Below are 12,851 nucleotides of genomic sequence, written 5' to 3' on the forward strand. Positions count from 1 at the left end.
AATGCACAATCATTAATCAACCCCAAGCCTAATTCACAACAGTCTCCAATCTTCTGAAGCATAACGAACATGTTGTTACATGGTGAACAAGTTCTTACATAGTGAATAAGTTCTTACATGGTGAACAATGCAAGGGCAGTTATATCACAGAAATGTTCAGTTTTGATCACGTATCATGAACTATAAACAATCAAGTCAGATATGATTATTCATTTGATTTTTATACTTGATTTATATGGGAATCCCACATTTCTCCCTTAGTTTTTTGTTTTAATAAAATGCTGAAGTGGTAGGTAGATGCAAGATAAAGGTACAAAACATAATTTTGTGCTGTAAGAGGGAAAATGTAGATGGTCAGGTCTGTGCCTATAGACTAAGTATTAATCCAAGCTAGACAAGGGCAACAAAACATCCACGGATGCAGAAGATCTCTCTCAAAATGGGGGTGAGGTTCTAAGCCTCACCTCTGTTGATCCCCAATTTCTCACCTGATGGTTCCCCTGCGACTGTGCCTATCTTAGGTTGTTCCTCCCCTGAGCAATCTTACCCATCTATGGCTAACCAGCCATCTTCTGGGGCCATACAGGGAAATGTAAAGTTGGTAAGTGAGAGAGAAGCAATATTCTTTGAAAAGGTTAGCTTTTTACTTCTTTGCAGATTGATGCCCAGCTTCGCCCATTTTTTAATTGGGTTATTGTTTTTTGGGTGTTGAGGTGTGTGAGCTCTTTATATATTTTGGATGTTAACCCCTTATGGGATAAGGCGTTTACAGATATATTCTCCCATACTGTAGGATGCCTTATTGTTCTACTGATGGTGTCCTTTGCCGTACAGAAATTTTTTAGTTTGATGCAGTCCCGTTTGTTCATTTTTGCTTTTGTTTCCCTTGCCTGAGAAGATGTGTTCAGGAAAAAAGCTGCTCATGTTTATAGAGAATAGAATGAATTTTATGTAGTAGTATATTAACTAGATTTATAAACATTTAAAATAAGCAGACTTACTGATGTGGACCTATATTTGTTCTCTTGCCCTCAGCCCATAATTATTAAAGGTAGTCCTATTTGCAAATGTGTGTGTATATACATACACACGTGTTCTTATATGTATGAACACGTACCTGTCACTTCTGTAAAAACTGGCATCGTTGTGTGTACCCTTTGCTGTATCTTTCCTTAATTATTAGTACTTCATGGAAATCCCTCCTAATTGCTGAAGTCAGATTCCCCCCCTTGAGTGCTTTGGTGATGCTTGAGTGCAGGTGTATTAATTCAGCCATTCCTATTTTGATAGCCATTCATTTTTGCCTCTATGAACAATGCTATCGCAATGATTCTTCTAGTCTTCATAGATGGTCTTCATAGATGAGCAGTTTAAGTCACTACCCACCACTCTACCCATTCCACTGAAATAAATCCTAATGAATGCCATGAATCTTTTTTGAATGAAAAATAGAGAAATGCATGATTTAGACTATGGAAACACCTCCATAATCTTGCCTGCCAAAGATAACTTCCATTACATTTGGAGTATATTTTTCCAAGCTCTCTTTCTATGCATGTGCCAACATACACATGCACATATTAACAGAGATGGACTTTCGCATTCATTTCAGGTTCTTTCAGTGGTGGTCTTTAACTGCTGACCTTAGTGGCCCTCTTCTTACCATCGGGGCCCACCCCGACACAGCCAGCCCTCCTCAGTGACTCCTGTCTTGTATGTACCTCCTCCTCTTCTATCCCCTAAACTGTAGCCAGTCCTCAAGTTTCACTCCCCATATTTCCAGGTATTTGCACTTTGTTACTAATTGGACAGCCCTGCATCGCAGGCATCAGGCCGCTTTCCCTCTCTGCTCCCTTCTCTGGGAATGTTTCCAGCGTTTCCCAGGGTTGCCCTGGTTCTTGCTCCCGAATCTCCTTTCCTGCGGCCCTGCTCTCTCCTTTGGCCCTCGCACCGGAGCTGCGCCGGGGCACTGCTAGGTTGGACGCTCTTGGCCCTCGTCAGCCCTCCTCCTCCTCCTCTCTGCATCTTGCACTGAGGCATTTCATGAGGCCCTTCAGCCTGCTCAGACTCCCTGGTGAAAGATAAGATTCTCCATTCTGCTTCCACTTCTCTTTTCCCTCTTCTCTTTCACTAGGCCTTCCACCGCTGCCGGGAGCTCTGTGTCAAGCCCAGCTGGCTCATTCGCTCTGTCCCCTGAGCGCGTCTGGGCTTGACTCTTTCCTGGCCGTCCCCTGCCATCCTAGAGTGCCCTCTCCATGCTTGCTGGTGGGACTCGCTGAGGAGGTGCATGGACACTCCAGTAATACTAACCAGATCCTGACTTCCTTCTCATATGGAGGTGCCACTGTCCTAGGAGCATGCCCTCCCTAGAGCAGAGCTCTACAGCATGGACCTCTCCCGCTGCTGTGAGCAGGGTTCTGCCAGCTCTCCCAAAGCACTCCTGTCCCCAGGGGTATTGGAGGGCAGGTGAGGGTGTTTGTACTGCCCTGCCCCATCGTACAGCATGTGTTTAAAACCTTTGGATATGTGCCTGCCCCAGGACCTTGTTTTCCTAATCTGAATATAGTTGGACTACCACATGGCCTCGAAGCTGCTTCTAATTCTGTAAAACCTGTGGTCTTTTAGGAAGCCTCTGGCATTAAGCCAGGAGTATAGTAACTGGGGAAGCCTCAGGGCTTCAGCAGGACACCTTCACTCCATCAGGGGAAAGGAGTCTCACAGGTGTGAGGTTGGAAAAAGCTCCCTGCTGGTGAAGCCCCTGGGGAAAGGGGATGCTCATCAAATGCATTCTGGGTGTCCATGGGTATGTGGCGGCACTCCCCACCCCCACCATGACCCTGACTTCTTTTCCACCCGCTTGTGACCGGGCTAGGTAAGCCTCCCACATGATCCTTACAAAACTGGAGTTAAAACAACTATGATTCCCTATTCTAGGTCAAAACCAGTGTCTTGTGAGGACTTGAGAGAGAGCCCTCAACGTCAAAAGGTAAGAAAATTGCCTGAGTTGATGACGGGAGGAAACATTCTAGAGCTACCCAATCGCTCATCAGCATAGAAGTCTATTGGCTCTCAGTCTCTGTGCCAGGGGTTGCATATTGCCATGTTTACCACACCATGTAGGTAACTTAAGTGTGCCATGCAGCAGGCTGGTTTTTCCTTTTAAAACACTGCATCGGCCAAATGCAATGAGTCTGAGGCTACCAATTTGCAGTCTCTACATGGACTATACTTAATTCATCCAGCCAAGTTGTGATAATGGTGGGGTGGGCTGTACAAATTACCATCCAGCCAGATAAGTATCTAGTGTCTATGACATGCTTGGGGCTGCTGAATATAGAGATAATTAGTATAAATTAAATTAGGATTTAAATTAAGATAAACATGCCATTGCCTTCAGAGAGTTCTCTCTGAGGCTGGGAGCTTCCCAGGAGGTATCATTTATGGTGCAACTCCAGTTTGCTGGGGCTTCACCTGTGTTCGGGTGTCATCTAGGGCTCACCACAACCCTGCAAGGTGAGTACTGTGGATTTTGTTTTGCAGATGAGCAAACTTGTGGCTCAGACAAGTGATGTGATATGCTCAAGATGAATTAGCTAGGAAGTTGAGAGCCAGGCTGAATTCTAACCCGGAGCTCTGGGACTCAGCAGCATGGGTTTCCCATCACATCTTGCTGTCTACACGTATGGACAGACATGCACAAGTATGTACGTGTGGCAGATAGAAACAAAGAGTTTGGGAGCATGGAGGTGATAGTGAGGACTCTCACCTGAAACTTAATGGAAAAGCTCCTTGAAGGATGTGCCGTATGAGCTAGACTTTGAAGAATGGGTAGGAGTTCACCTCTGGGGGAGATGGTCTGTATTAGGGGGAACAACGTGAGTAAAGTGGAATGTTTGCTGTGTCCAGGATGGTGGGGAGCAGCTGTTGTCCATGGGCCGTGGTGTGTGCATTGCAACTAGAAAGACATGCCAGGGCTGTGTAGCAAAGGGCTTTGCATGCCTAGCTCAGGAGGTGGGGTGCAGGGATCACCTGGAATGTGTCAGAGCCAGGGTAATCAGATTTGCCTTTCAGAAAGAGGGCTGGTGCCAGTGTTGGGAGGTGGATGGAAGGGAAGGCCAAACTCTTGTCCCAGTTAGGGGAGGTCATTATGCTTGTCCCAGCAGCAGGCCAGGGTTTGGAGTAGGGCAGGGATTTGGGAGAGGAGGTTTTAGACATGAGAGATGGATCACAGAATCAATAGGAGCGGCAGTAGGAATGCGTAGGGGGAAGAGGGAAGAGAAACAGATGGTGCTGAGATTTCTAAGCCCAGGGGCCCACATGGATGATGAGACCACTAATTAGCTCATCTGTTGGGCTCCATGAAGGCAGGGCTCCGCTCTGTTCACTGCTGTGTCCACAGTGCCTGGTGCTCAGCAAGTGTGTATAGACCATGAGGGATTCAATGACTGTTCATGGGAAGCTGAGCACCTTTTCTCTTTTGGTGGAGTTGGGGTGGAGGAGTGAGCAACACTCAGTGGTTATCCCATCGTCCACCCCTGGAGTCTTTTGAGGGAGGCAGCCTTTGAAGACCTGAGCTTTTAGTGACTTAAAGCATTGTGCTAAGTCAGGTGTCGGGGCTGTGGAGACATTGCTGAGGGCTGGAGGGGTGGGAAGGCTACATGGGGGATGCGGGGCGGTGAGCAGGAGGAGGAAGCAGAGAGCCCCTGACGGGGGTGCTGGGGGGGGGGTCTGTGTGAGCTTTGCTGGGTGCACAGATGATCAGATCTGACCCAGGGGTATCTGGGCTGGTCAGGATGAAATCAACCTGGCTGGGAAGATGAAGCTGGATTCCTTGGGATCTTGAATTCTGAGCACTGGAGATCTGAAAAAATATAGTTACTGAACTGAAGCACCTTATAAATTAGAGTCCTTTTAAGTGTGAGGTGGGACTTTAGCTGTGTCCACTAACCTGGCTGAGCCTCAGTTGTGACTTCTGTTAAATGGGAACAGGAGTTAACTCTCCAAAGGAAGGAGAAGCAGTTTAGATCTTCCTTCGTCTTTCCAGGTCTAAAAGTGATAAAGACTTACGTGTTTGCATCAGTAAGCAACGCTCTATAATACAACATGCTCTGACCTTCCCCAAAGAGTCTCTCTTTTAGTAAGATGTGCTTTAAAATGTTCAGTTCAGGAAACCAACCCTCTCAGTCCCTGGTTCTTGTAGTCATATTTGTTCTTCATGTGCACCACCAGGAGTGCAAGGAGGTTCTTAGCTCCCGGACACCATCCGTCATTCTTAGCCAGAAGTCTGACTTCCAAGAAGAGTCCCAGCTGTTTACCCATCTGCACCTGGCTGAGATGGAGAAGGTGTTTGAGGACGACATTCACTCTCCTGCAGGTAAAGCTGCACTGGAGGTTTAGTCTCTGTGGCTTCTGTGTAGCGGGTGACCCAGTACCCTGGGTGTGTGGGCGGTTTAGATGTGGCAAGTAGTTTTTCTCCTGGTGACTCCTTTAAAACTTTCTATTGTTATGTAAGTATCATAAGCGTATTGGAGGCTATATCCTCCTTAGGAGGATATCCCTAATCCCAATACCCACATGTAACCACTACCATCATTTCAGTATATTTTCTTCCAAATGATTTCATATGTCTGATTTATTATCTATTGCTGCCTAACAATATTCCCACAAACTTAGTGGCTTAAACCAACACACATTTATTATATGACAGTTCCAGTAGGTGAGGAGTCTGGGCTCAGCTTCTCTGGCTCCTTTGCTTAGGGTCTCACTAGGCTGTAGTCACTGTGTCATTTGGGGCTTGACTGGGGAAGGATCCACTTCTGAGTGCACTCAGGTTGTTGGAAGAATTCAGTTCCTGGCAGCTGCGGGCTGATGGCTGCTGTTTCTTCTTGGCTATTGGTTGGAGACTGCTTTCAGCTCCTAGAGCTGCCCACAGTTCTCGGTCACACGGGACTCAGCAACATAGCTAATTTCAAGGCTCAAACTAGCTAGGGAAATGGAAACTCCAGCAAGATGTGGTGTGCTTCAATCTTATAATGTGATCATGTACACATAATTCCATATATCCTGTCACCTTTCCCATATTCTGTTGGTTAGAAGCAAGTCAGAATTTCTGCCACATTCAAGGGGAGGGGATCACAGAGGCGCTGAACACCACGAGATAGACACCACTGGGTTACCTTAAGTCACTGCCACAGTGTGGCATCTTGCTGCACTGATGGACAGTGACTGCATTGGGGTATGTATGGGTGGGGACTTGATAATATGGCTAAATGTAGTAATCACATTGTTTTTTCATGTGAAACCTTCACAAGAGTGTATATCAATAATACCTTAATAAAAAAGTAATTAAAAATAAAGATGCCAGAGTCACTACTTGTCTTCACTGTGCTCTACACTATCTTCCCCGTGATGCCCCAACCACACCGTGTACTAATCCTAATACCCCCCAATCCCCTTCTCCCTCCCCCCGCACCCCCCCCCTCACATCCCTCCCCTATCCCTCCCCTTTGGTAACTGCTAGTCCCTTTTTGGAGTCTGTGAGTCTGCTGCTGTTTTGTTCCTCCTTTGTTTCGCTTCCTTGTTATTCTCCACAAAGGAGGGAAATCATTTGTTACTTGTCTTTCTCTGCCTGGCTTATTTCACTGAGCATAATACCCTCTACCTCCATCCATGGTGTTGCAAATGGTAGGATTTGTTTTCTTCTTATGGCTGAACAGTATTCCATTGTGTATATGTACCACATCTTTATCCATTCATCTACTGATGGACACTTAGGATGCTTCCATATCTTGACTATCATAAAAAGTGCTGTAGTAAACATAGGGGTGCATATGTCTTTTTGAATCTGAGAACTTGGTTTCTTTGGGTAAATTCCTAGGAGTGGAATTCCTGGGTCAAATGGTATTTCTATTTTTAATTTTTTGAGGAACCTCCATATTGCTTTCCACAATGGTTGAACTAGTTTAAATTCCCACTAGCAGTGTAGGAGGGTTCCCCTTTCCCTGCATCTTCACCAGCATTTGTTGTTCCTTGTCTTTTTGATGTTGGCCATCCTAACTGGTGTGAGATGTTATCTCATTGTGGTTTTAATTTGCATTTCCCTGATAATTAGCAGTGTGGAGCATCTTCTCATATGCCTGTTGGCCATCTGAATTTCTTCTTTGGAGAAGTGTCTGTTCAGATCTTCTGCCCATTTTTTAATCAGTTGTTTGCTTTTTGGGTGTTGAGGCATGTGAGTTCTTTATATATTTTTGATGTTAACCCCTTGTCAGACATGTCATTTCTGAATATATTCTCCCATACTATAGAATGCCTTTTTGTTCTACTGATGGTGTTCTTTGCTGTACAGAAGCTTTTTAGTTTGATGTAGTCCCATTTGTTCATTTTTGCTTTTGTTTCCATTGCCCAAGGAGATACATTCAGGAAAAAGTTGCTCATGTTTATATTGAAGACATTTTGGCTATGTTTTCTTCTAAGGGTTTTATGGTTTCATGACTTACATTCAGGTCTTTGATCCATTTTGAATTTACTTTTGTGTATGGGGTTGACAATAATCCAGTTTTATTCTCTTACATGTAGCTGTCCAGTTTCGCCAACACCAGTTGTTGAAGAGCCTGCCATTTCCCCATTGTATGTCCATGGCTCCTATATCAAATATTAATTGACCATATATGTTTGGGTTTATATCTGGACTCTCTAGTCTGTTCGATTGATCTATGGGTTTCTTCTTGTGCCAGTACCAAATTGTCTTGATAACTGTGGGTTTGTAGTAGAGCTTATAGTCGGGGAGCATAATCCCCCCAGCTTTATTCTTCCTTCTTAGGGTTGCTTTGGCTATTTGGGGTCTTTTGTGGTTCCATATGAATTTTATAACTGTTTGCTTTAGTTCACTGAAAAATGCCATTGGTATTTTGGTAGGGATTGCATTGAATCTGTAGATTGCTTTAGGCATGATGGCCATTTTGACAATATTAATTCTTCCTATCCATGAGCACGGGATGCATTTCCATTTATTGATATCTTCTTTAATGACTCTCATGAGTGTCTTGTAGTTTTCAGGGTATAGGTCTTTCACTTCCTTGGTTAGGATTATTCCTAGGTATTTTTTTGATGTAATTGTGAATGGAATTATTTTCTTGATTTGTCTTTCTGCAAGTTCATCATTAGTAAATAGGAATGCAACAGAGTTCTGTTTATTAATTTTGTATCCTGCAACTTTGCTGAATTCAGTTATTCTAGTAGTTTTTGGGTGGATTCTTTAGAGTTTCCTACATACAATATCATGTCATCTGCAAACAGTGACAGTTTAACTTCTTCCCTATCAATCTAGATGCTTTTTATTTCTTTGTGTTGTCAGATTGCCATGGCTAGGACCTCCGGAGCTATGCTGAATAAAAGTGGGGAGAGTGGGCGTGCTTGCCTTGTACACAATCTCAAATGAAAAGCTTGCGGCTTCTTGTTGTTAAGTGTCATGTTGGCTGTGGGTTTGTCATATATGGCCTATATTATGTTGAGGTAGTTGCCCTCTATACCCATTTTGTTGAGAGTTTTTATCATGAATGAATGTTGAATTTTGTTGAATGCTTTTTCTGCATTTATAGAAATGATCATGTGGTTTTGTTCCTTCTTTTTGTTGATGTGGTGGGTGATGTTGATGGACTTTCAAATATTGTACCATCCTTGCATTCCTGGAGTAAGTCCGACTTGATCATGAAGGATGATCTTTTTGATGTATTTTTGAATTTGATTTGGTAGTATTTTGTTGAGCATTTTTGCATGTATGTTCATCAGGGATATTGGTCTGCAATTTTTTGTGTGTGTGATGTCTTTGCTTGGTTTTCGTATTAGTGTTGTTGGCCTCACAGAATGAGTTTGGAAGCATTCCCCCTCCTCTTCTCCTTTTTTGGAAAACTTTAAGGAGGATAGGTATTAGGTCTTCACTAAATGTTTGATAAAATTCAGCGATGAAGCCATCTGGTCCAGGGATTTTGTTCTTAGGTAGTTCTTTGATTGCTAGTTGAATTTTGTTGCTGTTAATTGGTCTGTTCAGATTTTCTATTTCTTCCTGGGTCAGCCTTGGAAGGTTGTATTTTTCTAGAAAGTTGTCCATTTCTCCTAGGTTATCCAGTTTGTTAGCATATAATTTTTCATAGTATTCTCTAATAATTCTTTGTATTTCTGTGGAGTGTGTAGTGATTTTCCATTCCTATTTCTGATTCTGTTTATGTGTGTAGACTCTCTTTTTTTCTTGATAAGTCTGGCGAGGGGTTTATCTATTTTGTTTATTTTTTTTGAAGAACCAGCTGCTGCTTTCATTGAGTCTTTCTATTGTTTTATTCTTCTCAATTTTATTTATTTCTGCTCTAATCTTTATTATGTCCCTCCTTCTACTGACTTTGGGCCTCATTTATTCTTCTTTTTCTAGTTGCATTAATTGTGAGTTTAGACTGTTCTTCTTTCCTGAGGTAAGCCTGTATTGCAATATCCTTCCCTCTTAGCACAGCCTTCACTGTGTCCCACAGATTTTGTGGTGTTGAGTTATTGTTGTCGTTTGTCTCCACATATTGCTTGATCTCTGTTTTTATTTGGTCATCGATCCATTCATTATTTAGGAGCATGCTGTTAAGCCTTCATGTGTTTGTGGGCTTTTCTGTTTTCTTTGTGTAATTTATTTCTAGTTTCATACCTTTGTGGTCTGAGAAGCTGTTTGGTACAATTTCAATCTCTTTGAATTTACTGAGGGTCTTTTTGTGGCCTACTATATGATCTATTCTTGAAAATGTTCCATGTGCATTTGAGAAGAATGTGTATTCTGCTGCTATTGGATGGGATGTTCTGTAGATGTGTGTTAGGTGCATCTGTTCTGATGTGTTTTTCACTGCCTCTGTGTCTTATTTCCTGTCTGGTTGATCTGTCCTTTGGAGTGAATGGTGTGTTGAAGTCTCCTAAAGTGATTGTACTGCATTCTATTTCCCCCTTTAATTCTGTTAGTATTTGTTTCACATATGTAGGTACTCTTGTGTTTGGTGCATAGGTATTTATAATGGTTATATCCTCTTGTTGGACTGACCCCTTTATCTTTGTCTCTTGTTACTTTCTTTGTTTTGAAGTCTATTTTGTCTGATACAAGTACTGCAACTCCTGCTTTTTTCTCCCTATTAGTTGCATGAAATATCTTTTCCCATCCCTTCACTTTTAATCTGTGTATGTCTTTGGGTTTGAAGTGAGTCTCTTGTAGGCAGCATATAGACAGGTCCTGTGTCTTTATCCATTCATTGACTCTATGTCTTTTGATTGGTGCATTCAGACCACTTACATTTAGGGTGATTATCAAGAGGTATGCGCTTACTGCCATTGTAGGCTTTAGATCTGTGGTTACCAAAGGTTCAAGGGTGACTTCCTTACTGTTTAACAGTCCAAGTTAAATCACTTAGTATGCTATTACAAACACAATCTAAAGGTTCTTTTTTTTTTCCTCCTTTTTCTTCCTCCTCCATTCTTTATATATTAGGTATCATATTCTGTACTCTTTGTCTATCCGTTGACCATCTTTGGGGGTAGTTGATTTGATTTTGCATCGACTTAGTAATTAATTGGCCTACTTTCTTTACAGTGGTTTTATTTACTCTGGTTTTATTTTCTTTACTCTGTTGACAGCTATTTAGCCATAGGAATACTTCCATCTATAGCAGTCCCTCCAAAATACACTGTAGAGATGGTTTATGGGAGGTAAATTCTCTCAGCTTTTGCTATCTGGAAATTGTTTAATCCCTCCTTCAAATTTAAATGATAATCTTTCCAGGTAGAGTATTCTTGTTTTGAGGCCCTTCTGCTTCATTGCATTAAATACATCATGTCGCTCCCTTCTGGCCAGTAAGGTTTCTGTTGAGAAGTCTGATGATAGCCTGATGGGTTTTCCTTTGTATGTGATCATTTTTCTCTCTTTGGCTGGCTTTTAATCCTCTGTCTTTACCATTTATCTTTGCCATTTTAATTATAATATGTCTTCTTGTTGTGTTTCTTGGGTCCCTTGTTTTGGGAGATCTGTGTACCTCCATGGCCTGAGAGACTGTCTCCTTCCCCAGATTGGGGAAGTTTTCAGCAATTACCTCCTCAAAGACACTTTCTATCCACTTTTCTCTCTGTTCTTCTGGAACCCCTATAATACAGATATTATTCCGTTTGGATTGGTCACACAGTTCTCTCAATATTCTTTTACTCTTAGAGATCCTTTTTTCTCTCTGTGCCTCAGCTTCTTTGTATTCCTCTCCTCTAATTTCTAATTCATTTATTGTCTCCTCCACCATATCTAATCTGCTCTTAAAACTTTGCATTGTATGTTTCATGTCTAATACTGTGTTCCATAATGATTGGATCTCCAACCAGAATTCCTCCCTGAGTTCTTGAATATTTTTCTGTACCTCCATGAGCATGTTAATGATTTTTATTTTGAAATCCCTTTCAGGCAGATTCATGAGGTTGATTTCATTTTAATCTTTCTCAGGGGTTGTATTCATATTCATAATTTTACTTTGAACCAGGTTCCTGGTTCCTTTGGCATTTCATATTTGTATTTGGCGCCCTCTAGTGCTCAGAAGCTGTACTCTCTGTAGCTGCTCAGCCCCTGAAGCAATGTTGGGGGTTGTAGGGGAGTGTTATTGATGCCTGCAGGGAGGAAAGAGATGTTTCCTGCTTCCTGGCTGCTGTGCCTGTCTCCACTGCCAGAACCAGTGGGCCGAGCACACAGGTATAAGCCTCTATGCTTTGCATTTGTAGTTGCTGTAGACAGGGCTTCCCTCTGGTCGGCCTAATGCCAGGGTACGGTTTGTCGGTTTGGGAGCCAGGTGGTGCTGGCCGGGAGAAAGGTGCAGTAGGCTGCTTATCGCGGAGCTGTGGGTTCTTGGAGCTGTGCAGCCAGCCAGGGAGCTGGAGTTCCTGAAGATCGTGAAAGTTCCCAACCTGGTGCGAAGAGTGACCCTGGAAAATTTTGTCTACCTGTCCTTTCTCCTGAGCAGTAAGCTCTGTGTCATCCTTGACCCTTTAGCAGCCCTCTTGCTGTTAGGAAGTCTCTCAGACTGCCCACCTTTCTTTTGTCCCAGAGCTGCCAGATATGGATCCCTGCTTTCCACAAGTGGCTGGAATCTCAGTGTCTCCAGGAATGCTGCCTGTCTTAGCTTTCCAACCCCCTAATCACGAGAGCACCATGAAAACACCATGAAATGTAGGTTTGTGCTCCCAGAGCAGATGTCCAGAGTTAGGTGTTCAGCAGTCCCAGGCCTCCACTCCCTCCCTGCTCCATTTCTCTTCCTCCCTGCCTGAGAGCTGGGGTGGGGGAAGGGCCTGGGTCCTGCCAGGCCACAGCTTTGGTATGTTACCCAGTTCTGTGAGATTCATTCTTTTCTCCAGGTGTTTGTAGTTTGGCGCAGTCCTCTTTCCTGTTGCTTTTTCAGGATTAGTTGTATTAGTTATATTTTCGTATTATATGCGGTTTTAGGAGGAAGCCTCTGTCTCGCCTCGCACGCCACCATTTTTTCAGCTGGTGGTCCAGATGTTTCTTGATTCTGTCCAGCCTCACCAGTGGAACCGTTCAAGTAAACAAAGGTATCAATCAGGCTGTGCTCTGCCACATCCTGCCTCCCCTCCTGCAAAAAGCCTGAGGCACTGCTTTCTCCAGGAGAGGGCAGTGGCCTCCAGGGCTGCCCCTCCCTCCCTGCAAGATGAAGCCAGAGATGTGCTGTAGTCAATTTGCTTTATACAACAGGTCAGAGGCTCTTCCCAGGAGGAGCCAAAGTCTCCATATGGGTAAGGTGTCAGGGGTAGGGGCAAGGGACGTAGGCTAGTTCCTGCCGATG

At 43.4% G+C, this 12,851-nt stretch overlaps 1 protein-coding gene across 5 annotated transcripts in view; it reads left to right on the forward strand.

Annotated features, from left to right (window-relative positions):
* The window catches only part of LOC140849510 (EF-hand calcium-binding domain-containing protein 8-like), a 33,624-nt gene that overhangs the window by 20,325 nt on the left and 448 nt on the right, over positions 1–12,851 (forward strand). Inside the window, exons 2-5 of one of the 5 annotated variants that reach the window (XR_012131447.1) lie at positions 2,935–2,986; positions 5,230–5,374; positions 12,099–12,220; positions 12,494–12,600. Coding sequence is in view for 4 of the 5 variants with exons in the window: in XM_073236801.1 (XP_073092902.1) it covers positions 2,935–2,986; positions 5,230–5,374; positions 9,425–9,464; positions 12,494–12,600 (344 nt within the window). In the remaining variant the exon portion in view is untranslated. Of the gene's footprint in view, positions 1–2,934; positions 2,987–5,229; positions 5,375–9,424; positions 9,465–12,098; positions 12,221–12,493; positions 12,601–12,851 lie in introns of all 5 variants that reach the window. The other 4 variants (XM_073236801.1, XM_073236802.1, XM_073236803.1 and 1 more) reach the window with 4 other exon arrangements.

The sequence above is a fragment of the Manis javanica genome, chromosome 5, assembly GCF_040802235.1.
Source record: "Manis javanica isolate MJ-LG chromosome 5, MJ_LKY, whole genome shotgun sequence".
Lineage (NCBI taxonomy): Eukaryota > Metazoa > Chordata > Mammalia > Pholidota > Manidae > Manis > Manis javanica.